Genomic DNA, 27,950 nt, shown 5'->3' on the forward strand with positions numbered 1-27,950 from the left:
TGGCAACCTGGAAGTCGTACAATAGAGACACGAATATAGACAACTAAACTCAGTACAATGCAGTAATGGTAGTCGTTTTTTTCCAGAGGATAAAGAAAATATGCCTGTGAGTATTGTTAGTGTCTGTCTACATGTGCTGCTCCACTACTTGTGTTCGATTATTAATTGCTTGCTGTTTGCACATCTATGGTCTTTTTATTGTTTGTTAGCATTAAGCTAAATGGACTTTGCTAAGGCAAACCGTATTAAAATGAAATATATAATTGTGTCTTTTTTTTTATCTTTTTTTCTTTTCATTTTGTTGGCCAGTAAACACTGACTGGGAGTTGCAGTAAAAAACTTGAAAATTTTTTTTGCTCTCTGCCAAACTGCTATTTGATGCAAGATGTTCAATTGTTGGATTTCCTCAAAAGCAAAACATTGACCGAGCAAGGGCTCATATCTGGAAAAAAAATGTACATAAGTCAAATTACTTGTACCTAGAGGTACTCCTGCATTTGCACTGCATGGAGTAACATAGGCACAATCATCCTAATTCAAATATCTAATTCTTCATGAATTTGAGTTTAGCATTGCGCTAAGATGTCTACAACAAATCCCCAGTTTCTAAATTCATGGGGATATTTCAGGGAAAGTCAGTTTCTGTTCCTGTATGACTGCAACTGTACACAAAACAAGGACGACGCAGCATAGACTTTGCTTTATGAATCTGGGGGAGAGAAACGTTAGCTCAACGCCAAACATTTAGGATGATGAAGAGCAGAGGATATGAGCGAAGCCACTTCACCCTCTAACACAAATATTCTGCACAAACATTTTTAAGAAATTCCTCTTTTTGCAGCATTACGCCTTCCATTTTTACAACCACAACATGCGGTGGCTAGTTCACCCAGTACTTCTGTCCGTGAAGGTTTTTAGGATCATTCCTAAATGACTCTCATCATCCTCCAGGAGGTGAACGGCTGTGATTACGTAAAGCCCAAACTGACCAAACAATAACGCCTAGATGAATTTCACAACCCACCCACACATCTCAATGTGACACATACAGTACAACCTGCTATATAGCATACATCCACGCAAACACGCCGGTTGGTACATGCTCGATCGAAAAAAAAAAACACTCTTGCGCATGAACTTCATGTGGGATGCACTAATTGGTGCTGGATCTTTACGTTTTTGTCTCAGTACAGCTTTGGGTAAATTTGCTGTGACTCCATGGCTTGTAGAGAGCTATTCATATGAAAATTTTACCCCGTAAGCATGACACTTGACATGTCCTGCTCAAAATGTGCTCCTCCTACCCTCAGTGCAGCTGAAAACTGGTCACCAATCACCACTCAGTACTATCAGTGTGTTAACTCACTCACTGAAGAATGTTTTTAACCTCATATTTTATTTTTCTCATATAAGATTTCAGCCTTTCAAGACTAATTATGATTCTTATGTTCTAATCTGTCTTCTTATGAAAGGTAAAAACTGGACGACTGGTGAGCACAGCAACCTCCGAGTTCTGAGTTTGGCAATATAAGTTCAGGCTCTCTGTTTCATGTGTGGAATTTCCATGTTTTCACCGTGCTTGCGTGCTCTCCCCGGGGTATTCTTGCTTCGTCCCACATTCCAATATCATGCATGTCAGGTTCCGGAAGCGATAGAAGATGAGAGTGTAAATGTTTTTCTTTTGTGTGTATGAGAGTGACTGGCAACCAATCCAAAGTGTATCCTGCCTCTCACCCAAATTCAACTTCAGCTTACCAACAACACTACTAAATATAAACAGACACAAAGACAATGAATGGATGGCTATGAGTGCCTTCTAGTGGGTTATGTGTCATCTATTTTGACTGTTTGTCTCACCAATATTTGTAGCATGATAAAGGACTCCAAACAGCACTCAGTATGATGCAATACAGTTCCACACTACTGTAAATTATGTTCCAATAACTTATATTTATTAATATTTCTGACAATGTCACTCACGACTGAACATTCTGATCTGTAAAAGTAGACATACTATTCTCGTGTAATGGCTTTAAGGTGTACCTGATGGGGAGTATATGAATACCACTTTAAAATGACATTTTTTAGAGGCTTCCTTTGATAAATTACCCGTTAAACCCTTTCATCGTCTTCCCGTCATCTTTATTCATGTACGTATGTTTGTCTGTGAAACTGCAATTATATGTGTGTCCCAGTCAAATGAGCAGAGATTTGCTCTGCATAAAATGACATGTCACATTTCCGCTGGCAAACGGGGAGCGAGGCTGCCCGGGATAAACATAGAAGAAGAAGAAGAAGGAGAAGCGGCGGCAGATTCCCCGCCACATGGGTGAGAGGGGAGACAGAGGAAAGAGCAAGAGGAGGCGACGGGGTGAGTGGGGGACGTGGAGGGTTGGGGGCGCACAGGAAGCACATTTGTATGCATTTCCTCTCATAACAGGAAGAGGCCAGTGGCTTCCCCTTCACAATAGCTTCGCTTCTGCTTCCCACCTCCTGCCTGCTTCCCTGGGGGAGGCATAGGAGGAGTGGAGAGACAGGCACCTAAACCTACTTGTTAGCAAACCAAACATGGTGTATGCACACTCCCACATACCGGTACATGTCAGTCAGCTTTAGGTTTGTTCTGAGACAAACACTTCTTCCATTGTCACGGGCCAGGCAGGAAGACACGAGCTTACGCAAAAGGAATACAAGGGGTCCAGGACCTGCTTCTGAACTCTGCTTCACAGCCAAGGAAACAGTTAAGAGGGCCAATCTCACAAAAGAGGCTTTGTCCCTCCTTTAATATATGCTCTGCTCTTCTCCCTCTCCACTTAGCATCATTTTCAGTGCAAGAAGCACAAGACAGGAGATGTTTTTTGCCTCTTATTTAAAGTCTGAAGTGATGCACTGAATGAAGTGCCTACGTGCTGTGGTTTCCCCCTTAATAGAAGTTTACAACTTGAATCCAGTAAAGTAAGGTAATGCTTGGATGCGTCGTTTCCCCTCACTGTTCTCATTTATGCTGAAAAATCACAAATGGAAAAGCAGGAAAAGTGGCTGTTGTTACAGGGCCCCGAGCTAGTAACCATCATGACAAAAATAACTTGTCATTTGCTGTAAACGTTGATCACGGCGCGGTAGCTGAAATGCATTTGGAATTCCATCAGGACCAGATTTCAACATCTGCTGCAAGAACGTCACATTAATTCCAATTTTCACACGTTCAACTCCATAACAATAAAGCGCTCAGGAACAAGGTGTGATGGGGAAATGAAGCACGGGGTAGCGGATATAATGTATGCGTGAAAAACAAAGTTGAGCAGTCCAAAGAGTAATAAAACAATGAGGTGAGAGCTCGGTGTGTACTTTACAGGTAAGGTCTTGCGGTGCCGAGCAGATGACAGAGTGAAGATGACACTCGCAAAGGGAAGGTGGTAGGTGGGAATGAGGGAAGTAAAGGGGTGATGAGGAGCAACCCTGTGGGCCTCATTATTTTCCTGCTGTTAATTTCACCAGCACATGTTCTCACCCTGGCACCGTTGATTGGAGCATGGTTTTGTCGTAGGAACAAACAAAAAAAAAAAAAACTTTTTTTTCTTATGCCTAAAGGCATTACTGTGCATCTTCCATATGTTGTTTGGGGTAGAAAAGCTGGGGGGGAAAAAAAAGAATTATTTGACTTCCTGACACTGATGACCTGCTCCAGGTTTAACCTTTGCTCCTGCATCCTCCTTGGAACCCGAATGTCTCCATCCCAACCCACACACACACACACACACACACCACACACACACACACACACACACACACGATTGTGCAAACAAGTTGCCATGAATTCAGGCGTCCCAGCACACTTAAGAGGCAACACTAATTAAGGCCAATTGCAGTAAACGAGTTGCTCCCCTGACCAGTTTTACAGAGATGGATGACGCTGTTTATACGTCGACCAGCCACAACATTACGGCCATTCAATATAAAAGCTGTATCAAATATTCAGACTAGTAAAATGTTCAGTTTTGACTGACGAGTGTCAGATGTTTTTTAACTACTGTGGCTGCATCGAAAGAGAGAGAGAGAGAAAACGAGAAAGAAGGAGGGAGACAGTTGTTAGTGATATTTCTGACTCTTACATGACAACTAATTGAGCTAATCAACATATTAGACACAGTCAGAACATTTGATATCACCCTTTTTGTTATTAATCTGCTTGAGGAAGTCGAAATAATACAGAATCTTACAAAAATCAAGCAAGCAATCGCTCCACTGGGAAATAAAAGTAAATTCAATGAGTCTGTCCCAAAAATGAACAGAGAATGACAATAGCATCACATACATAAAGAGAGTACAATATACATGAATGAATAAATGGATAAAGAACGTTTCAACTTTAGCTTCACATTTATTTAAGACTTGGTGGGTGATACTGCAAGGAAGGAGAGAAGGAAGCCATCCTCCAAGCGCTTTCTTAAATTTTTTTGTGCTACTCGCTTTCTTGATCAAATTCATTCATTCAGTGATAACTTTCCATCATATTTTGTAAAATGGGTTGAATAGACAGCAGGGATACATGATGCAAACATTTAGTAACAAAACAAGGCAATAACAAGCCTCCCTTCCTGTTCTTCTTGGAAAGATTGTGATGAGTTGGGGTAAGATTGGCATAACATCCTGTCAAAAAGTCAGACCTTCAAAAAAAAAAAAAGCACGCCGGTATAATAACAGTTTCACCACGCTTTTTTTGGTCCTTTGGTGGTTTATTTAGCAGTTGCCCTCAAACCATTTTGTGCTTGTTTATTCAGTGCGACTGCTAAATAAGCCATTTTGTGGCCCACGAAAGTGTCGTGAAACTGTGAAATGCTTCGGATGAACGTGGAACGATTCTGGGAAATGACGGACCGACTTACTATTTTTTTGTACAAAAACTGAGCGGCTGCGGGAAAAATATTGACAAAAAAAAAAAAGATCTTAGGTCTTAAAACAAATCAGACGAAAAATATGGCAAACGCAAACCAGGGCTCCACTGTTGAATTGTTTTGGGTAAGTGGTCATAAAGTTGGCTGTTAGTGTTTTTTAAAAGCATGCTTAGTAAAGATCACGTTAAATTTGCCATCTATCAAACTGTCGAACTGAATCATCTGCAATGTGTCAAATCTGTACACACAAACGCACACGCACACACCTGAGCTTGCATATTGCATGTGCGCGCCTGCTTTCCGTGTGCAGCCCATGAGGGGGTTCTTTTATATGACTGAAGCAAGGAGAGGCTCTGAGTGGTCAGGAGGCTCCGAGCCAGGCCTCACACACTGCTGCCCACTGTCAGGAGCTTTGGGCAGCCAGTCAACAACAGGGAGGCCTGGCCCTTCTGCCACGGCCCTGGGGAAGTGTTTCAGGGGCCCGGGGTGGCTGCCCAAAGTGGCCGCCCAGGGAGAAACGGGCCCTGTGCCCGCAGCCATGCCACCACCGCTGCAGGGTGGGCAGGACCCACACTGTAGGTGGCACGGAGGTGATGATAGGTGAGCACGTTTTCTCTTTTGCCTCTTCATCAAAATATTGGGAGCATGAAGATGTAATGCAATGGGGGGGGGGGGATCTTTCATTTAGGAAGTTTTGACACGTGTTGTGATAGGTGTGCTTGGAGCCTATACCAGCTGATTCGGCCAAGGTGGAGTGCAATGCCTGGACTGCCAATCACAGTTCACAAATAGGCAAAACAACCATTTATACTCACATTCACAAATACAGACTACTTAGAATCTTCTTTTGACCCAACGTAAATGCAGTCTCATTTACTATTAAGGATTTGGACAATATCCGATTGATGATTTTGCTCTGTTATCACCACACAGCTTTCAACTTCAATTTAAGAAAAAAAATGGCATTGTAACATTTCTGAGTTCTAGACATTTTATCCACATTTACAGTCCCCCGCTTTTTCAGGTGCTTAAAAGTATTTGTATCACTGACTCACGAGGTATGACCCATTACCTTGTCTGGAATTGGTATCAAGTATGTTGAGACACTTGAAAGTCATCAATATGATGTGTTCCTTTAAAATGAATGAAAAGACTGGAAGAATGTGAAGAACGTGCGGTTGGAAGGAGCTCTATACAAACTCTTCTTGTGTTTATTTAGCCTGGGCCGGGTGGCATTTTCTCGAAAAGGAAGTGAAAATATGCAAAATTCAACTTCTGTTTTTTTTCCCCCCTTTTAAGAAGAATGCTGAACTTTCTGGTCTGTCTTGTGATGCTGCCTAATCCAGTGATGTCATGTATACACGCCATATATGGGATCACACTCAACACAATGTGCTCCATCGGCCATGTAACGCATCCCGCACAATGTCATGACATCATTTAACTCCGACTTATTTATCATTTTGAGAGCTCCAAACAAGAAAATCCAGTGGTTTATTGACTCTCCTTTCCCTGAACCCTTTTCTCCTCTGCCTCTCTTTCTCTCTCCCCTTGTAAGTAAAGCCCGGATATCTCAGGCATTGATTCCCCTCAGGTGTCCTTCCTGTCTCCCTCTTTCCCTCCTTATCCTCAGGAGCCGGATGGCCTGGTGCATGCGGTGGGCTGAGTCTAAGGTGAGAGAAGGGCTGAGATAACAGCGAGGAGGAAGCGAGGGTGCTGCTGCAACATGATAGCTCGAGTCCTCGTTGAAAACTCTGTGACCTCGCTCCACTGCTTCGGTCGTTCGATGACGATGACAAAGAGATGCTCCATGCTTGCTTTAACTCTGTTTCCAAAGAGCGGATGCGGTGTCACAACAAGTTGAATTACTGTAAGCTTCTTCTTTATCGCAGGTGCACCCACTTTCTCACATCAAAGTCTTAGTTGGAATCCCACTCATAGAGACAAGTCATGACACCGGTCAAAAGGACTCCTCCAGCATTGAATAATCGATTCCACGAGACATTTTATTTTTACGTAGTGTGACTCCACAGATGAGTGGAGATACAATAAAGGAGAACTGATGAAAGCGTTTGTGTGTCAGACGTATGTCAGAGAAGGGCCCGAAGCTGCTGAGTGTGCGTGCTTTTGACCTGGAATACACGGGCCACGCTAGAAGCGTATGGATCCAATTTGGGATGTCGGTAAGCTGAAAAAAGTGTCAGTGGTCAGTTGGAGCACAGGAAGTGATCGATTGAGTGCCTCAGGGGCAGCGTGGAAGGAGCGCTCTCTTTGTCTTTTTTTTTTTTACAGCTAGAGACCTTAGAGTGGGTTCGAGTCCGAGTCTAATTTTTCACAAAACGCATACGGAGGCTTCTGCAAAGATTTTCAGGATTTAACGACATCATACAACATGTTCAAGAATTAAAAATAAAAAAAATGGCTTGGTCTCCCATCTAAAACTAAATTATATGTGTGGTACTTATGTCGTTTACAAAGAACGGACTGTTGACCAATACATTTTCAGATTATTATTATTTTTTTGACTATCCATTCATAAATTTTCCGCACTGCTTTTGGTGCAGACACAATTTTGGTCCAACTGCGCTGAAGCAGTTAGTTGTTGGCCATGAGCTCATTTGCAAATCAAAAGGAACTCCAAAGACGAAAACAGTAGATGAACACCCAAAAATGACGGACCAATGTGTGAGAGAACCAGGGGGTGGGGGGAAATAACCATTGTGATTTGCTAATGTGTGAAAAGAGGCAGATTGTGCAATTCTCCAGATTTAACATAACTCTTGTACACAATGAACAATGGTGAGGAGAACTGTCAGTACTTGCTTTCTTGACAATCAACTAGTCCTGAGTATCAAGAACCTCATGATTCAATTTGATTTGGATTCTTCAGGTTGTGATTCAATTCAATTTTTAATCTTTAGGTTGCTATGTCAATTCAATAAGTAGAACTACATGTTTTAAAGTACCTGTTGATGATTTTTAAACATATATTTGTATTTATATTTATGCCTAAATTAATGGATGACGCCACCTCACATTTTGGAGCAATAACAATACATACAAATGCTAAATAATGGGAATGCTGTAATACAAAAATTTATTGATATTTTTACGCAGCCTTACAATCAACTTAGTGTGTCAGAGGAACCAAACCCTGAATGAGTCTGTTGTGAGGAAATATCATAGGGTGAAAAAAGACAGAATTCCATTTTAGGGGATGGATGGCTGAGCTATTTTAGGGAAATAAATTCCATAACTTTCAAATTCTGCTATCAATACCCACAAGATGCGGGGGATACAAAATCTGCATCAAAGGTATATTTCAGCTGCAAAGTTTGGTTATGTGTCAAAACTTGACTAATAAATGTGCATTGAGAACATTGTAGTTTCTGCATTTACTGTCAAAATATTTATTAGTAATAGAGAGAAAATGAAAGGAAATTTGAACAGTGAATAGATTTATTGAATGTTCCCTAAATGTTTTGTTGTTATGTTAGGGGCCACTGTAGAAGTGGTTTGGGAAAAAAAAGGGGGGGAACTCTGTTTGTATATTGGGTATCCCAAACTGTTCACACAAAGTGGGAAGCATGTAATTGTCCAAATTACAGGACGAACAATTAAGATTGTGGTGGAAAAAGGGGCTGGCTATTGCCCCCTTGATTGATAAACCAATTAGGAGATGTCTCTGAATATCACTCCAAAATGCCATTTTGTCTTTTCCGCAGGCAGCATCCTCTCTTCACCCTGTTGAAGTGTTTACTTTCTCCCACCCTCTATTCAACCAGTAATATTCCACTGGCAGTGAGTAGAACAGGACGGTGTGCGAGGCCGTAGTGCTCGAGGTGGGCCGTGATACATAGAATGGGACTTAAGTCTTGAGGATGTTCTTACCGGAAACACCCCCCACCCCCATCCCCGTCCCTCGCCCACCTCACTCAACACTGGCTGGTGAAGTGAAGCAAACAAGCCCTGTCATTATAAACCAGGAACACTTCACCCCCCCAAAGCAATAACTCTGCTCTGCTGGCATCCACTCCCTTGTCCCCCCATTTCATATTTCTCAGACTCCCTAAAGACTTTCATTGTTGTGGGTTGTGTGAGTAGGGTGGGGGGGGGGTGTTCCCCCAGCTCTTTCCACTTCTCCCCTTCCCACCCTCACTGTCATCCATCCTTCCATTCCCGAGAGACATACCTGTCTGTTGCGTTCATCCATAATCCGCGTGATCTGAATCTTTTTCCTCCCCATCGTCCCCGTCGCTTTCTTTCGCTCTTCTTCCCAACGAACTTTATGCTTGCTTCTCTCTCTTCTTTCCTCTTCTTTCTCTTCACGCTTCCTCTTCTTTCTCGCTCTCTCCCTCTTTTTCTCGCCGGCTTTCTATTTGTTCCAATCAACTCAAAGATTCCAGCATCTGTACCTGCAAAAAAGAGAGCGAAGAGAGGAAGGGGGGGGGAGGGGATGAGCATTAAATGAAATGAAATATGGCAAAATACTGAGAGGAATGAAAAAAAATATATAAAAGTGGCATCATGGCAGCCACTAGGGACGGCGAAGAAAGACAAAGAATCTGTCAACAATGTTCTGAGAGTGGCTGTGTTTTTCACTGTCGATATCATGCAAATCAGGTTTTGCTTCTTTTGGTCTCGCTCTCTCCCCGCGCACACTATGAGAGGAGACAGCGCTGTCAGGATCTCGCCTCGTTCACAGAGAGTTTGACAGTGTTTTGGAAGTGCCGCTAACTTAAACGCTCTAATCACCAGCACTGTAGCATTACTTCCAGACTGAGCAATGCTTTTTACTTCCTCCTGTAAAACTTCACTGTACTGACAGTCAAAGTAGCATCCTGCTTATTCCTCCTCCACTTTTGCCCCAACATCTCCAAAATGTGAGCTCAAGGAACTCCGTGTATCGAGGCACTTTCGACACCGCTGATCTTGTTCCAGGTTATAAGGAGTCGCAGCGTATCCCGGTTAACTTAGGGTGAAAGCTGAACTCGGAATGGGCATGTTTGCAATAGCCATTTTAGTGAACCGCAACGCTATCAGTGGCGCAACTGAAGGAATTCAGATGTGGACTTGAACTCTGCTTTGTCTCATTCTGGCTCAGCAAAAGACAAAAAAATATGTCAAAATATATCATGACTAAATATTTGAAATATTGTTGGAGACAGAGTTCAAAGAAAATTCCACAATCCACTTGCGCGTCAATCCTCATATCCAGTACTTATCTGCATACACTCGGTCATGTCTGTGCACTTTTTCTTGTCCAAAAGCCGGTGAGCTGGACTTTGCGTTGTGTGCGTCCCAAAAAGTTTGCGCGAGTGTGCTTGTGTGTGTTCTTTATTTGAGCTCGGCTGAGCCTGAGCTTCGACGCATCTCTCTGGAGGTGCTTAAGTAGGCCAATCCAATCTATCTAAGGGAGGAGCACAAGAACTGTTGTTGTGTTTTCTTTTGACAGTAGAGGTGATAACGTCCCTCGTTATGCAAATGAGCATCCCATTATTTAAGCTCAGTGCAATGCAGGGAAGCTGTCAGTGCCATCACATAAAAATAAAAAAATAAAAAAATCCTCCCATCTACTTGGCCTTTTTTCTCCATCTTCTCTTTCTTCTCTCCTTTCTGAACCAGATTTCCGGCACCTGGCAGCACGAGCATCAGACATTGATGTGGAAGACGACACCGCTTCACCAAAAGACATGACAGATTCTCTCTCAATCACTTTCTCTCTCTTCTCTCATGCAACCTTGCTCTCTTCCTCACTCTTCTCACATTCTCTCCTTTGCATACTACCACACACACACACACACACGCACACACTGTAATGCACTTTTCCCCCTCCTCTCTTTTTCTCCTCATCTCCCCCTAACCCGAATCCATGTATTTATTGAGTAACATGCATGAGAAAGCAGAAGAATGCTTTAAACCCCTGAGGTGAACACACCACACGGCTACGCACTTGACCTCTTTTTTCCACTAGTAGGACATTGATAATGAAAGTATGCTATAGGGACTTCCTCCAAGGCCTGCACATACACTGGCAGTATGGCTTCATGCACAAGATTAAAAAAAAAAAAACTTGTAGTGTTGCAGATTTGTACACTGATGAGTGTTTATTGTATAATTTGCATTTACAGTAACCAAAATGTTGCACTACAAATCACAAACACAATATAGTGTATTGTTACACTGTTACCTACAAACCATGTCCATCAAAAATGAGCATTTAAAGCCATATTTTTGTGTTTTTATTTCTTTGATTTGCTCCACATGCTAAAAAAAAAAAAAAAAAATAACACTGTATGTTCCCACACCCCTTCACATCACACTAAAGCTGGCAGCCGTTCTTGGGAACACCTGTTATCAAACATGCAAGTGTACCTAATGAAATGTCCGGCAAGCAGAATTGGCGCGTAAGGATTCCCGCATCAATATCCTGCATGGATTAAAGACATTGATTTTTGGGAGTTATTGTTGTATCTCACAACATTATTTAGTAGTAAAGATTATCAGGAAATATGGAAACAAATAATATACTGTTTAAAGAAAAATGCCAAAATATTATCATTTCAAGGGAGACATGCATGTCAAATATGCTATGGTATGAAAACCTCAAATGGGAGCAATGATATATACGTACAAAGCATCTTTGGCAGTTGGGGGAATAATAATAAGATCTAAAATAACTCTGGCAGTTCTGTGGAGGCATTCCAGAACATTTTTGTGTAAACACGCCCATCCTTAAAGACAGAAAAAAACAAAGAGATGCCCTCTGGAAGGAAACAAAGAGGGATGTTGTCAGACAAACTGGGATTACAAGCCAACTAAGATGCTTGGCACAAGAAAGCCAGACAAGCGTATCAATCAAGCCAGTAGCGTACCTCAATCAGAGGCTGACAGCATCATCCCCCTCCCAGCCTTTCTATACAACACTAGCCAGCTCGGGCAGGTCTCCAAAAAGCCAGGGGTTACTTCACTGATCCTGCCTCCTGGCCTCTACCACCTCCTCCTCAATCCTCCCAAAGCACCCGTGAGCAGGGCTGAACCTCTCAATGTCAACACCCGCTGGGGCAGCACCTTAGGCCTTACGTAACATTAAGACAAAGCCCGTGTCCTGAACATTTAATCCCTGCTTTTGGCTCCCAACACTAGCCTGGCAGCACCCTTTGAGGTGAAGACGTGTGAGCGCTTCCCCTCAACCACCGCTTCCTCCTCTCATCCCTTCTCACTTTCACCTCCTTTACCTCCTCCTACACATAGACGAGAGCTCCCCCCTACCCGTCTTTCTTTTCCTTACACCTGCCTCCTTCCCTTATGTGTGCCACACCGCTCCTGGATATGCACACGTTGCCCACCCACTGCCTCTCATACTCCGCCTCCCCCCGTGGCGGGTATAGAGCATCAGTTAACAGATTACCAAGTGAATCGCTCAATCCAATTTGGCCCGGTGACGCCAAGGTGGCAATATGGAGGGGAAATGCTGGTGAAACAAACACTGCTTAGCAAGCGTGGTCACATGGCCACAGCGGTAATCCTCTGGAGGAATTTTTCACAAGTGACCTCTGATCTTGGGAGGGCAAATGAGGTGAGCGAGGAGCACAAAAAATAGACCTCAAGGCAGTTTTACTGAACATAAAATTAGTCATGGCATTTATCCATCCATCCATCCGTCCATCTAAATTCTGGGGCGCTTATCGTCACAAGAGTCGTGGGAGTGCTGGAGCCAATCTCAGGTGTCATTTGGCAGGAGGCAGAGTACACTCTGAACTGGTTGCCAGCCAATCGTAGGAACGGGGAGAATATGCAAACTCCACACAGGTGGGGCTGGAATTTGAACCCCAGTCCTCAGAACTGCGAGGCCAATGCTCTAACCAGTTGCACGACCGTGCCGCCCTGGAATTTATCTAACCTGACAAACATATTGTGCATTTGCTGAGAACAGGAAGAAGTCTCGACTGGGTGCCTCCTCATATTGATGATGGCGGTGGTACCATGAAGACAGAAGGACAGAAGTTGCTCCTCTGCTTGTTCAATATCATGGATCCTGCCGATATGGGCTTTATGCTGGACAGGTGACAATGTGAGGGGTGGATGGAGGGGAAACACAGAGATACACATGAGAAGGAAACAGTGAGGGGGAAAAAAGAGGGATCTTTTGAACAGGCACCAGGCCTCTCCAAGGGGAGGGGAAGCGCTGTAGCCATGACCCTCCCATCTGTTAAGCAGACGGACTGAGAGACCAAATCAGGGAGAGATAGAGATAGATAGAGAGAGAGAGAGAGAGAGAGAGAGAGAGAGAGAGAGGAGAGAGAGAGAGAGAGAGAAGAGAGAGAGAGAGATGAAGGTTGGGGGAGGATGCAAGAATTGGAGAGGGAAATTCAGCACATAGATCTAATGAGCGCACGTTCTCTCGGCGTCTCCGAAGTGAGAGCTGAGAGGACGATGAGAACATGAACACTCCAGTGTGCACCACAAGGCTCGATTCTAGGTCACATCTCTCCCAAGCGTTTAGTCACTAAAAACTAATACACAGCGTGCAGTGCTTTTCACATTCTAATAGACAGTCTGTGGGGTGCTTATTAATGCGGACTGAGGCTGAAACTAGCGGGTGGCAAAAAGGAGAAAAGTCTACTCTGACTCATTGCAGTTACATGACAAACTGGGAGAATGCGTCAATAGTTGGCCTTCACTTACTAAATGAACATCATCAATGTATACAAAAAAAAGTAATGTGTCTCTACTGCTCATTGGATTGATAAATGAACACTTTGCTGAAGTGCTCATTGGTATTGTTTGGTTGTCATGTAAAAGTTATGTTAATCATATTTTCAAAGTGCACTATTGACTAAATCAAAGACTTTGTGTATGTTCCTAAAGAATTGTGGACATGCTTTAATAATTCATTCTTACCTACTTACTAAGATTGTACTGTATTACTTCATTGTTATTCACATATTTCTGTAAGACAATAAATAAAATCTAAGAAAATGTAATGTTACTACTACTTACATTTTCCTTGGAATTTCTACTAATTATTATTGAGAAAGTTCCATGATCGGCGGTTCCAAGAGGACACATTGCACAGAAATATCAGTCTACTTATTTCTGCATTCAGAGAATTGTGTGGTGGGAATGTCGAACCAAAAGTGACGCTTCTGTTTCATGCAACATGTCCAGAAATCTGCTGAGTGGGGTATTCTTCAATTCTAATCCTCCACACATTACAATCACAAATTGGGGAAGGTGATTTTATCATGACAGGATTGGTGATGTTTTTCAAGGAAACCACACCTCCGGCTGTACATCTGCAACAGAGTTGGTAATAGTATGTGTTGTGGGGGGAAAAAAAGTATATATATATATATTATATATATATATATAGAGAGAGAGAGAGAGAGAGAAGAGAGAGAGAGAGGAGAGAGAGAGAGAGAGGAGAGAGAGAGAGAGAGAGAGAGAGAGCGAGAGAGAGGGAGAGAGAGATTATCAGTATTCCCTTATCCTCCAAGGAAGTGTGGTTAACATATATAACATATTAGACTATAGTATGTCAACCTTTTAGAGGTGTATGGTACATTTAATAAACACTCTCTCTTTTTGAATAAACTCTCATTTCCTTGAAGAGGGGGCAAAGGGGGAAAAAAAATTATATGTCATTTTGCCAATGTAATCTAAATGTCATTACATACACTCACCGTGCTCTGTTTTCACTTGTGCATTTCGGCTGAACTTTTTTTTTTCTCTCTTTTTTTTTAAATAGGTTTCGCTTTGTGTGTCTCCTGTCTCACTTGCCTGCCAGTTTACATGTGAATGTTGCTGTAGTGCACGTGCACGTGTGTATGTTTTGGGGCAGGAATTATCTGCACTTGGCACACGTGGTGCCTCCTTGGATTGATGGAGATGCACCAAACGAAATGAGGGGATCCAGTAAGTCAATGGCCGCACAGCATGGGAGAGAGGAGGAAAAATGTGTAGTGACTCTCATTGTGCCTCTAATGTCATTAGCGGCGGTGACTCGTCTATGTGGGACGTAGCATTTGCCGTCTGTCACAGCGAGATAGGTAGGGTGACGAATGGCTAGCGCTACTACTTCTACCTCCTCCATTTTCCCTAATGTCTATATCTTCTCTGAGTGACCTGAAGCTGGGTGGTAGCCCACGCGTAGGTGGGCCTCTGTGGCTTTGAATTGCTGCAGATATTAGGGCTAATTTAGCATGTTAGTGGCTAAAGAGATTAGCAACATGTACACCCGGGGATTAGCGTGATAGCGGCGGATCATCTTATAATGTGTTCATTCTCCTCAGTGAAGGTTTGAGCTAAACCTGAATTTGAATGTTTTGTGCGTGTGTGTGTGCGCGCTTAAAAGTGTGTTGTAAAATATTGGGATATATTCCCGCTCGTCTTTTTCTGTAAGATCATGGTCTATTCTGATCATTAGAAACACAGCAAGGGTTTAATGCATATTCTACCTCTGTACCTTAGAAGTGAGACACCTGTCTGTTGAAAATTGTTCTTATTTATATTGTGTTCTACTCCTAACTGGGACTGACAATATGAAAAAAGTAAAGAGAGTCTGCTCAAGTGCTAAATGCTTTGGTTTGAGCAACTGTTCAACATAACCATAAAAGAAAGGCATTTATTGTTATCCTAATGAGACTCTCCCAGAAATGTTTCCTTCTTGTGCCTACCTCGTCTGGCCCTAACCTGTGGGTCTTAGGGGCCAAAAAGACAGGAAAGAGTGAGGAAGGATGTGACATCAGCAGCCAAAGACAATCTAAGTTGTTTCCTTTCCTAAATCTTTTCAAACCAAAACCTAAAGACTTGACGGACAGAAGCAATAAAGCTGTGTGAACTTGTATCATGACCAGGCCTCATGTTGACTTCCTCATACACTTTATTTTTAAAGTGATTTGCTAAAAATATTTCCATGAAGCAATTGTGTGGTATTGTGAAAACACTCACATGGAACTTTGGTGGAAATGCTAAGGCGTACTATTTTTTTACACCCCCCCCCCCCCCTTTGGACATAAATAGAACGCTTACAAGGACGTGACGTACTTGGGAGTCGCTACTCTGACAAGATGACATCAGAGCATCTGAACTCACAATTACTTAGAACTATGCACTAGAAAAATGATTATTCCAACATCATGGTGGGGAACATATGGTATGTGTGAGATTAGTGGCCAGAAAGAGCATTTGATCAGGCCCAACACTCAATTCTAAATCCCCCGCAAATCTCAAAGGAACTGTTATAAAACGTCAAAACATATTTAACCCCAAAATACTATCTTTATATACTGTACATAGTGTTGTTTAAATAAAAATCATTTGTTGAATCATCTATTTTCTGTACCACTTACCCTGGCGGGCGTGCTGGAGGCTATCCCACCTATCTTTGGGGCGAGAGGCGGGGTACGCCCTTAACTGATTGCCTGCCAATTGCCAGGCACATGGAAACAACCATTTGCGGCAAGGGGCAATTTTGAGTTTCCAATCAACCAACTATCCATGTTAGTGGAATGTGGGAGAGTGCCGGCATGCCCGGGAGAACGTGCAAACTCCCCACAGGTGAGGGCGGGATTCGCACCCCAGTCTGAAGAAACGTGAGGCAGATGTGCTAACCAGTTGTCCACCATCCCACCTTGTTGAATAATATTTTTCAAAAATAAATCATCTCTATACCTCATAAAATACTTGAATTGGTTGCAGTTATCAGAGTATGTTTGCTAGGATATTTTAAGAGCCCTGTGTTCTACGGGTATACGGGGGGAGTTTGGAAGTGTGAGCCTTCGTGTGGGCAGCTGCACATCTCACTCAGCAGCAGCAAACAGTAGGCCACCAGTGGGGCCACGTAGACAGGTAGTCATCCGTCAGAGCCGACGCTGAGACAGGTGAGAGCCATCTTTCCATATAGCCTAGTGCTGACTTCTCCAAGGACGTGGTGACTTGACACAATGTGGCGCCCCCCCCCCCCCTTCCCTCTCTGAAAAGGGGCCAAAGGCTGTAAAAGCCACAGCTGCTGGACGACAGGCAGAAGAGCCAGAGGACATACATGTGGAAGTGAGTGTGTCGGATCTAATGAGTGTAGGATTTTGGATCTTAAAAGTAATGTATTGTATTGTAAAGAAAAATAAGTTAGAAATCATCCATCCACCCATTTTCAGAGACACTTAACCTCAAGTGGGTCGCGGGAGTGTTGGAACCAATCTCAGGTTTTGTCGGGCAGGTGGCGGAGTACACCCAGAACTGGTTGCCAGCCAATCGGCAGGCATATGGAGACAGACAACAGTCGGATTCACAATCACACCTAAAGGCAATTTAGAGTTTTCAATGAATCCATCTTTTTGGGATGTGGGAGGAAACCGCAGTGCCCAGAGAAAACCCAAGCAGTCACAGGGAGAACATGCAAACTGCACACTGGCGGGGACAGGATTTGAATCCTGGTCCTCAGAACCGTGAGGCGAACGCTCTACGGCTGTTCCACCGTGCCGCCAGTTAGAAAACAATTAAAAAAAAAAATCATTGGGAGAGAAACAACTTAAAATTGAGTCATTTACCTGCTGGGCCTGTAGTCTCCAATCTTTTTGAAATGTAAACACTCACATTGAAAGCATACACATGCATGTCTTTGACAACCACATTGTAAGGATACTTTTAAAAACTGTTTTGAAAACAATTAAGATGTGTTTGCAGGCTCCAACAAGCTGTCGTCATGTAAACACCCCCCCTCCCCCAATCAGTGTTTCAAGTCCTACAGACTTAAACTGTAAGTTTAACTCCAGCAACATGAGACCAGGGTTTCTTTAACTCTTCCCCTCTCTTTCACTCTCCCCTTCCTGTCATTGTTAGGTAATTTACAGAGCTCGAGTTCACCTCCTCACATCAAGGCAAAAATGCTACCAAAAGGCAGAAGTACTCTGTTACAGTACAAGAAGTATGCGTGCATTTGTATACAGGGATTAACTCCTGACTTTTCTGTTGTGGTGTGAAAAAACAAACAGCATAATGAACAAGAAAACTAATGCAGTTACCTCTTGGCGAGACAAGCCAACACCCCCTGCCCCGTATCACCACCCCCCAACCCCACAGGAACAGCCGTGAGTCATGTCACTTACATCACAAGGCACTGACATATTCACCCAATTATGTTCTCTGCCGAATGAGACAATGTCTCTGTCGTCTCAAGCGGGGGGGAGTGAGGCAACGAGGGAGAGTGCGTTAGAGGTGAGAGGTGTACAGGTTAGTTATGAAGACCTGAGGCCATGGCACCCCCACCCCAGCATCGTATCAACACCAGACATCGCAGTGAGGGTGATGATTTCATCACACCCCCAGCCCCGACTCCTCCTGGCTGCCACAGTCTTCTAATCACCCTAATTAAAAGCTTTGTTCATTTAGAAATCTCTGATGACAATTTGTTTCACTCTCCCCCCTACAGCAGCGGTGGCTGTGAAGAGAAGAGAATTAAATTTGATCTTCTGACAGCAATTATTAAATGCTCCCTCCTGGCCTCGATTAAGGCCCGCGGGCTAACGCTAGCACTGCTAACCTTCATGCAACCACGAAGTGCACTTCCCGTTTTCCATCAGTGACTTTTATTTCGTCACCTCTTTCTGTAAAGCATGTGTGCTAACCTCCAAGGGAAGAGAGACTTCTTCGGTGTGGTGGTATATTTTGCATAATAACTAATGGAAAGGGTAAAATGTACTCCTGTTTCCCTTTTTGGTCATCTGTGGTAACTGAGTAAGCAAGTCGGTAATAGCAGGTCTTTTGGGAATTGTTTTTTTTGTCTGTACTGAATTAGCGAGTTTGGATTCTACTATTACAAGAAATTTGACTAGTCCCAATCTGATCAAATTAATGAAATACATTTCAGCCAATCACTATTAGAAAAAATGATTGGCTGTTTTATTTTATAAATTATGAAAGGTCATAAATGGGCATAATAATATGGAGACATTGCCAAATGGAACAGCAATAGCTGTTTTATGCAACACAATTTAATGTTTTGGGTTCCTGTGGTGCAAACTTTTAAGGCCAGTGTCCACAAAAAAGAAAAAACGGTGCTTAGAATTAACAGAGGTAAAGATGAGCTTTATAAAAACACCTCTATCTATTAGCAGCTGTGCTTCAAGAGGCGTTGCTCAATAATGTCGCTTCTTGGCGAGACACTGTGAGAGAACTAAATTATTATCCAAAAGCTTGTTGCAACAAGGTCACTGTTTTTTGTTTGAAATGAAACGTTCAAAAGTTTTTCTTCTCCAATGTTGTACTGTGTGGGATTGCTGCAACGACTGTTTATAGAGATCTTTTGTTGTTGTTGTTGCTGCACAAAGTGGAACTTCTGATCATTTACTTTCTCGGATTTAGTTAACTTGAGACAAGAAGTTTCAATGTAATTTTCAGTAAAATCACAGATATATAGTTTCATTTTATTTTATTTTGGTTACATGCCTTGAACGGAACCACCGCTGCATGAGATTATAGCCATCTAAAAGGATAGGTTTATTCCAATAAATACAAGTTATCACAGCCAAAACAATTTCGATCTGCACTCAGTTTCCCCCCACTGATGACTGAGGTATCAGATCGGGACTCATATTTAAGTGATTCTGATTCGGGTGTGAAAAAAAAAAATGTGACTGGGCATGTTTGCAGAGAGCCACTTTGAAACACAATGAACAACCTTTAATTATATGATACTGGATTTTTAGCGAGAAAATGTGGATGACACTGGTAATGCAAATTTACACCTTAATGTGCAAATTTGCATAACCCTTTTTTTCCCCCCAATTTTAGTTTCAAATCAAACATTTTAGTTCAGCATGTCCACCGTGTTCTTCCAGTGTTTTATGGCACCGCTGGAACAGGAACAGTGATCCACAGGACAGTGATAAATGCTAACGTTTCAACTTTTTTTTTTACTTATTCCTGCTAAGATGTCTCGTTTTATGTTGTGACAGGTGGCAGTGAGGTTGGCTGTGACTTGTGGAGAAGTAGACGGTTGCACACTTCAACAAGGAAGTCCTTCATAGCGGAGATATGACCTTCCATTTTTTTTTCCCTCTCTTTCTCCTCAGGTCCTTTGCTCTACTCAGTAACCTAGATTGTACCGTATCAAGAGGGGAATGGTGAGATAGGCAGAAAGAGTATAAGAGACTAATAAAGTTTGCCATTCAAATAAATGAAAAAAAAACAAACAAAAGGAAAAAGGGTTGCGTTTACTTTTTGTATAATTGTGATCATTTTGTGCATCATTAAACACAGATTGTGGCACTGTTTGTTTAAGCAAGGCCGGTGTTATGTTTCCAGGCGTTGTCTCCTCACCACACGCACACACAAACACGCACACACACAGTTTAAACTCGATACACAAGCCGCAAACTGAATTCATAATGAATGCAATTCTATATTCTTTTGTTTCAATCAAAATATAGACCATTTATAATGCCAAGAAACCCCATATGGATGCTTTTCTTCACCCAAATTGCATTCTCCAGTTTGAGGTGTGCTTTAAAGTTCCCAGGGAAGCGCTGGTGTTGGGGTGCGTGAGGGGAAAGGTTGTCTGGAGTGTGGCGGGCGTGCGGTGGCATGACGGCACCTACAGATGAGCCTCTGTTGAGGGGAGTGGCCCCCGCCAAGGCCAAAGCCGGGCCAGGCCCAGCCCAAGCCTCTCATTACCCGCTCATTTTTGGAGTGGTTAGGAGGCAGGGGGGGGTCACTGTTGAGGGACCGGCAGCACCAGCGTACTCCACTCCCTGCGCCATCACAAGGCGACCTCATCAAAGCGAGCGCTCGTAATTTGTCACAGAAAGCAGCCAATTAACATATGTTAAGGAGGAGGGAGGATGAGGAGTTGGGAGGAGGGGAAGGCGGGTAAAAAAAAAAAAAAGATAGCTTATGATTAAAGAGTCTGCACAGCTGCATGGAATCAAGATGGCAAAGAGAGGTTTGAAAGAGACCTCAGACCTAGTAATCTGATAAGGCTTACTGTTACTTCAGCCCCACAACCAGAAAGAAGGGGTTGGGGGGGGGGCAGGAGAATGAACTAATGCAGACAAACAAATATCAAATTACCGCCGCGAGGCTACAAGCTTTGGCAGAGTGCCTCGGGCTCACTATGTGGCTGCAGTGCAGGCCACTGTATCGCATGGACCCTCGCCCGCCCACCCCATGCCCTGCTGTTTGACCACGCTCTATTTTTAGCCCCACTCTCACAATTGTGCCTGACAGCAATGCTAAGACTGCCAGGAATGTATGTTCATTTGCTGATTTTCACGGAAGGACAGGTGCACAGCAATGTCTTCTTTTATCGTGGAAGACTTCGACAAGTTACAGTCTGACTTGTTTGCTTTCATAATTCTGTTCCTCCCGTGTTTGTTTTTTCCCGTACGACCTGACATTCTTTATGCACGTGTGTGTCTTAACGTTATTGTCGATGTTGCTGGAATATTTTATGATAGTTTGCCGTTGTTGTTGGAGCGCGGTGGCAGGTTGAATGCATTAGCGGCGTACAGCGATGCCATTCTCTTATCTGCCGTCTTGCCGCCATGCCTCGCCTCGTCTCCTTGGCAGCAAATGATCACACGTGGCTGTCAAGCAAGTTTGGGTCGCGGTCTGCAGCAAAGTTCTTCGCTACGTGGATCTGAATCGTTCGCAAAGAAAAACCTAAGAGGACCCAGGGAGGAGGCGTTGAACAACTTCGGGTGATTTATGGAATTGTATACAAATTACAGCGGAAATGCCGAAACAAAACATCAGTTTCTTCTTATGCTTATTTTACTGTGTGAAGATGAACACTATCACTAAAAATATATCTGTTTTTATTCGGTACACCCGTAAAATTTATTAAAGACTAATTAATATTTGGCAGAACATTCAATATGAAACTTGTAGGCCTTCCAATGAAGAAGCGGCTCTCTCGTGTGCCACTAAAAATACTGATTAAGAAAAAGATTAGTTGTCATGAAATTTAATTCTGATAAAGTATTTTGTTCCTGTTCAATCAATACATTTTTCAACATTTTTTTTTCAATCAATCAATAGCTTGTTGAAAAAGCTTTTTAAAAATAGTATTATAGTAATAATAATAGTATAGTGCGTCCTGCTTAATGGTGCGTCCAAAGTATTTCTTTTCCAGCATCAGAGAAATCTACAAATGGTGGGGAGGAAACTGTCCCCCACTCTGTATGTATAAATCATGAATGTTTCCTTTTTACTCCTCTTGGTCTCTCTGGCACTCCTATCTTCGCCATTAAGCATCAATCCTGACTTATTTATTTTTCCTATTTGGGAAGTAAAGGGCGAGAGTGGGGGGTGGGGGGGGCAAGAAGAGTTGAGTTTGGTTCACAAGGTTTTATCTTCTGCTTCTGGTTCAGTGGAGGACCTGGCTGCCTGGACTTCCCCCAACGCCACGACCATGATCTTCATCATCATCATCATCATCATCAGGAGCACTCAAATCCCTCCGCTACGAGGACAGCTGCATCGTTCACATAACCTCGCTTGCCCCCTCCCAGTGCTCCACCACCGCCGCCCCCGGCTAATGATAGCAGAGCATGTCCCCTTTCGCAAGCTTTTTCCACACAAACTCACAACAAGAGACGAGTGGGCACAACACACGACCCCTCCCCCCTCTTCCTCCTCCCCTTCATTTATGTTTCTCATATCACTCAATTCCTTCCCCTAGAAATCCCCGCGCCTTCTGACCCAAAGAAGGCCTGAGAATGCTAGCCATCCCCCCCAACCACCCAACACGCACACTAACATGACGCACACTTAACCGCCCCTCTCACTGTGTGCACCCCTCACTGCCAGTGACCTGCATCACAGCTGTGTGTGGGAACTTGCAGAGTGGAGTGTGCGAACACGTGTGTTTGCACATACCTGCGCACCATCACGCTCGCTGCATGTGACTGACTGTATGATTACAACTGTATTTAGGGCTGTTGTTGTGCCCATTGCTCTCATCTCGTTCCAGCCTGCTCAACCCTTGTGTTCTTTTTTTTTTTTTTTTTCTCTACTTCGTCCCTCCCGCTTGTCGCCCCACAGAGCCTGGGTTCTGTTCAAGGTTTCTTCCTTAGTGGGAGTTTTTCCTGGCCTCTATCGCCAAGTAGTTGCTCATGTGGAGTTCAGTCGGCTTTGTTATATACAGACAGCGGAACCTCGGATTTTGTGAATAAGCCATTGCAGAAAGTGTGACTAAAACACAATCGTACGACAAAAAAAAGCAATATTCACGTGAGACATAGCATAATGTAAATCCAATTAATCCGCATACTAAAATATTCAAAAACAATTATACTTTTTTTTGTTCTTTTAAATCAAGAATACCTAATTGGCTATTGACGTGGACCAAACAATATTTTTCACTTTTTCATATATCTTAGTTACCCAGCATAGAGGGGGGGAGCCATTTTCCGACTTATATTCAGTCTTCTTTCTTGCTTGTCTATCATTTGGTCGGCACTTTTAACTTTTTTCTTTGTGTAAAAAGATTTCAACAGAGGGCAGAGCAAGTTTTCATTGAGAACTGAAGGCAATGAGAGGCCTCCCACTTTGTTCGCCAACACTAGGGAATGTAGGAGCAACATTGTTGTATCACATCCTGTCAAAAGTCAAGCCATCAAAATAAAAGCACATTAATATAATAGGTTTACCAAACTTTCTCTTGGCGTACTTTGTGCTTATATACTCACTGCAACTGAAACAACCACACGACCGAGGAAGCCGTGGTGAAATCATTATACTGCATCCTTTTCTTTTGAGGGTCTAACTTTTGACAGGATATGTTATACCAATGGTGACACGGTGGGTCAGCTGGTAAAGCGTTTGCCTCAGAGTTCTGAGGTCCCGCGTTCAATCCCGGACCCACCTGTGTGAAGTTTGCATGTTCTCCCCGTGCCACCGTGGGTTTCCTCTGGTCACTTCGGTTCCGTCCCACATTCAAAAAACATGCAACATTAATTTGACACTCTAAATTGTCCATAGGTGTGATTGTGAGTGCAGCTGTTTGTCTCAACGTGCCCTGCGATTGACTGGCAACCAGTTAAGGGTATACTCCGCCTCTTGCCCGTTGGCTGCTGGGATAGGCTCAAGCACTCCCCTCGACCCTCGTGAGGATAAGCGGCAAAGAAAATGGATGGATGGATATTACACCAATGTTGTTTTGAGTGTTGCTGAGCAGACTCGGGGGGTTATTACCTTGACTTCTTAACAAAAGCTTTCAAAAAACTTACTGATTCCAGGATGTGTGTGTTTATTTTGTATTAAAACTGTATATGTATGAAAACATTTGTCAACAACTGACAGATAGTAAGCCTGAGGTTGGCTAGAATTCACAGATTTTATATTATACAACGTGGGAGAAGTGTGGTTCTTGACCTGGTCATTTTATGAAGTGACTTGAGATAAGGGCTGCTGTGAATTAGGGTTATATAAATAAAACTGACTTGATTCTGTACATAGCATTATTGTGTGTGTGTGTGTGTGTGTGTCTGCAGTGGCGGCGGCAGCAGGCGGCGCAGCCCTGTCTTCTGCGGCTCCTACTGTGCATTATATAAAAAAAACAATGTATTACATGTGTGCTTAACCATGGGGAGCTGTTGAGGGCTGAGAGCTAATCCTTGTTATCTTTCCAAGCATTTTCCCCTTGATTAGGGAAGCGGAGCCCAAGATGGTTGGGGAAGGTGAGTGAGGAGGCGGCAAGAAGAGAGAAAGAGGAAAAAAAAAAACATTTGCGTGAACTTCCCACATACTAACCCTTCTCACTCACTCCTTTGCCGCTACCCTCTCTTTTCCTTCTTCTCATTCATTCTCCCTGTGGATTTTACATTGCTCTCCCTGTTTTTCGACCACCTCTCAGAAGTGGGTCATCGACGGGCAGCGTTTTGAAGAACATGGGAGAAGATGAAGAAAAAAAAGTGAGTTCTTTCTATGAGAACAGTCCAAGACTTCTTTAACAAGTAGCCCGCTTATCAAATTAAGCTGTCAAAAGCACATTAATAACAGGCAGCTCAATTCTCCTCACACGCACACACACACACACACACACACACACACACACACAGAGGAGAAATGAGGGGGTGCATAGGAAAAAAAAGAATGATCTCTCTGACTGTGTGAAAAACACCAAGGGCACTAATGATTTTCACAGATTCCTGCCTCTCTCTCTCTCTCTCTCTCTCTGTCTGTATATTTCTTTTTCTCAGGCCAACTCTAAACATGATTACTGGCCATCAATTTCGGGGGCCCCTGCTGCTGAGTGCCACTCATTTCATGAGCAAATAGCATGTACCGGATGCAATCTCAAAAATAACAAAAGAAGTAAAGTCTTCTAAATGACAGCATATGTGGAAGAAAAAACTTTGAAATGTCACACTTCTCCTCAAACTCTTTTCTTTTTCTTTTTACTGAGCTGTGTGTCACGCACTCCAAACACACGAGGCGAAGAGAGAAAGTTAACACTTTTGATGCTGCTCACATGACATATGCCCGAGATGCAGAAGCAAAATTAACACCTCGACGTGCAGATGGCAGAGAGGAGAGAAAACCACCCTGTGACCTCGCATGCCGAGTCCAAGTACCAGACATCTCCAAATAGTGGTCTCCATCATAATTAATGGTGTTTCTCGAATAAAAATAAATAAATAAATAAATAAATACATGAGCTCAAATAGAAGCGCCTATGACCCCCTCAGGGGGAAAAAAAACAAACAGGTGGGAATTATTGTTACCGCTGGCACTCACTGACTGATACAAATGTTCACACATGAACATTAAAGAGTCAGTGTGTGTTGCTAACCAAAACAGCAGCCTCTAATCAGCTCTGGGATTCATTTGCAGTCTTACTGCCCGCAACTTGAATGTTTTAAAACAAGTTGGATGCTTTTTTCTATTAGTCATTTTTTTCGTTTTAAACTACTTTCACTTGAAGTACAATATAGTTGAATATCCATCCGTCCACCCATCCATTTTCAGAGCCACTTATCATCACGTGGGTCGCAGATATATTCGAATATAATATTAATTTGATCAGGCATCATTAATTGTAGTGAAATGAAAAAAAAGTATTAAGGCCGAGTATGCATTAAGTGGTAAACACACTGTCACAACATGAAGCTTTGCCTTTTCTTTTGCTGTAATATCTTTGTAGCCCGTGTGTGACCCTATTTTTTTTTTTTTTTTTGACACTGACAGTTTTTTTCCTTCCCCAGTCAGTGATTTTCTCACACCCTCATCCTGTTTGCGCGGCTCCCAAGGGGGCCGTTCGAAGCGAGCCGGCGGCGGATGGATGCGGCGAGGAGGCCCTGGGAGCGAAGCCGGAGCAACTTCAGGTATCTCCCACACTTCCTTGGCTATTTTTAAAACTACGAGGACAGCAGAGGGCCAAAAATAAGTCAAGAGGCCATTTTTATCCCACATGTTGGAGGTGACATCGCCACTCCCACACCTCGCACAAACACACACAGTGCCAAAAAGTTAACCAGCAAAGTGGGGGGGAAAAATCTTACTAAACAATGGAAGTGTCACTCTATTGAGCATACACACTCACAAGCGGCAGACAAAAGTCAATATCAGGCTGAGCTATTTCTGTAGAGAGCACTATTTAGGAAGTGTGGGCTGGGTGCCAGTATTCTCCTCAGTATCGTCTGGGCGCTACACAAACCACCTCTTTCCTCTCTCTCTCTCTCTCTCTCTCTCTCTCTCTCTCTCACCCACTCCTCACCCTTTTTCCACCCGACCCTCGCTCCATTGTTAGCTCTCGCTCTCGCTCTCTCTCTCTCCGAGCCTTCTCCTACAAGGTTATTAGTTTTTCCACCAGGTCGAACCACAGCCAGGTGAAAGCATCTCAGAGACATTCTAAAGAGAGCGAGCGAGTGAGAGAGAGAGAGAGGCCCCCACTCTGGCCAGCAAGGCTTGAAGTGAAGCGCCGGGCTGGACTTTCAAACAAAGTGCCCCCCTCATTCATTATACATGCTACTCCACTGAAAATCTCCTTCCGCAACACCATCTCTTCATCTTCTCCTCCATTCTCCCCGCCCCCACTCCTCCGGACAACGCATCCATAAAGTATGAATAAAATTAATGACATCATGCGCTGCACTTTGGAAAAAAAGGGCATGCATCACAGTCATACAAGTGCCAGACCAAAAAGAAGGGAGCGATAAGGCGTGGGCGTTGTACTGTAGTACTGTAAAGTTTCCCCTCTCTCTTGCGCCATGCGAATACGCTGTGCTGTGAAGTCTTTCACAAGCTGGCCTCCAGTGTGGGAACGGGCCAGATGACAGTGGAAAGGAACACTGTTGTGGACTTTGGCAGGTGGAAGCCTCTTGTTCAAGACGAATCATGTTGATTCTCAGAAATCCCTAAACTAATACGGTGTTAAGAAAACGAAGCATTCGAAAGTGACGTGATCCAGCACTGTAATATTGTCCATCACAGTGGGAAGAGATTTACTGATGACTTTTTTTGGGGAGTGAGAATTTGTAAGACGGCAGAGGTAGAAAAGCTAAAACTTGAGTAATTTTTCCCTCTTGGATCCGTGTGTCAACACAAGATCGACTAAAAATACTCGATAGCGGCAGTGGCGGTGGCGGCGGTGAAGATTGTGGCGGAGCGCAGGAGAGGCTTCAGATGGATGCGCGCTCGTGCACAGAGTCTCCTCTATGCCTCTCGTCGGACTTTATGCTACCGAATGACTCCGCCGTGTCGCCAACGTCACAATGATAAATTACACTCACTGGAAAACATTTTCTTAACCACTCTCTGAATCTTTTTTCTTGTATTTATTTTTTTCCCATACTGGGTGTAGTCCTAATGTGGACCACATTAAGTAGAACATGTGTTAAAGTTGCTACAGGTGGGCCTTTTGCGTTTCGTAATGGGGGGATGCCAATTGCTCAGTTTATGCATGGACAGATTTGAGCGCTACACAATCCAAACACGACAAACACATCTGTTGTAGTCCAAGATAGCATGGGGCATTTCTCCCCAGATTTAAATTAAATTAATTTCACAGAAGGCAGCTAAATGATTGAAGTCAGTGGTGAGGATGTTCAT

The 27,950-nt window shown here is 43.3% G+C and overlaps 1 protein-coding gene across 9 annotated transcripts in view; it reads right to left on the reverse strand.

The window, feature by feature from the left end:
- The window catches only part of mef2cb (myocyte enhancer factor 2cb), a 66,117-nt gene that overhangs the window by 34,368 nt on the left and 3,799 nt on the right, over positions 1–27,950 (reverse strand). For all 9 annotated transcript variants that reach the window (XM_061817559.1, XM_061817560.1, XM_061817562.1 and 6 more), the window contains exon 2: positions 9,088–9,310. In XM_061817559.1, the coding sequence (XP_061673543.1) occupies positions 9,088–9,141 (54 nt within the window). In that variant the 5' untranslated portion in view covers positions 9,142–9,310. The remainder of the gene's footprint in view (positions 1–9,087; positions 9,311–27,950) is intronic.

The sequence above is a fragment of the Syngnathoides biaculeatus genome, chromosome 4 (assembly GCF_019802595.1).
Source record: "Syngnathoides biaculeatus isolate LvHL_M chromosome 4, ASM1980259v1, whole genome shotgun sequence".
NCBI classification, from domain to species: domain Eukaryota; kingdom Metazoa; phylum Chordata; class Actinopteri; order Syngnathiformes; family Syngnathidae; genus Syngnathoides; species Syngnathoides biaculeatus.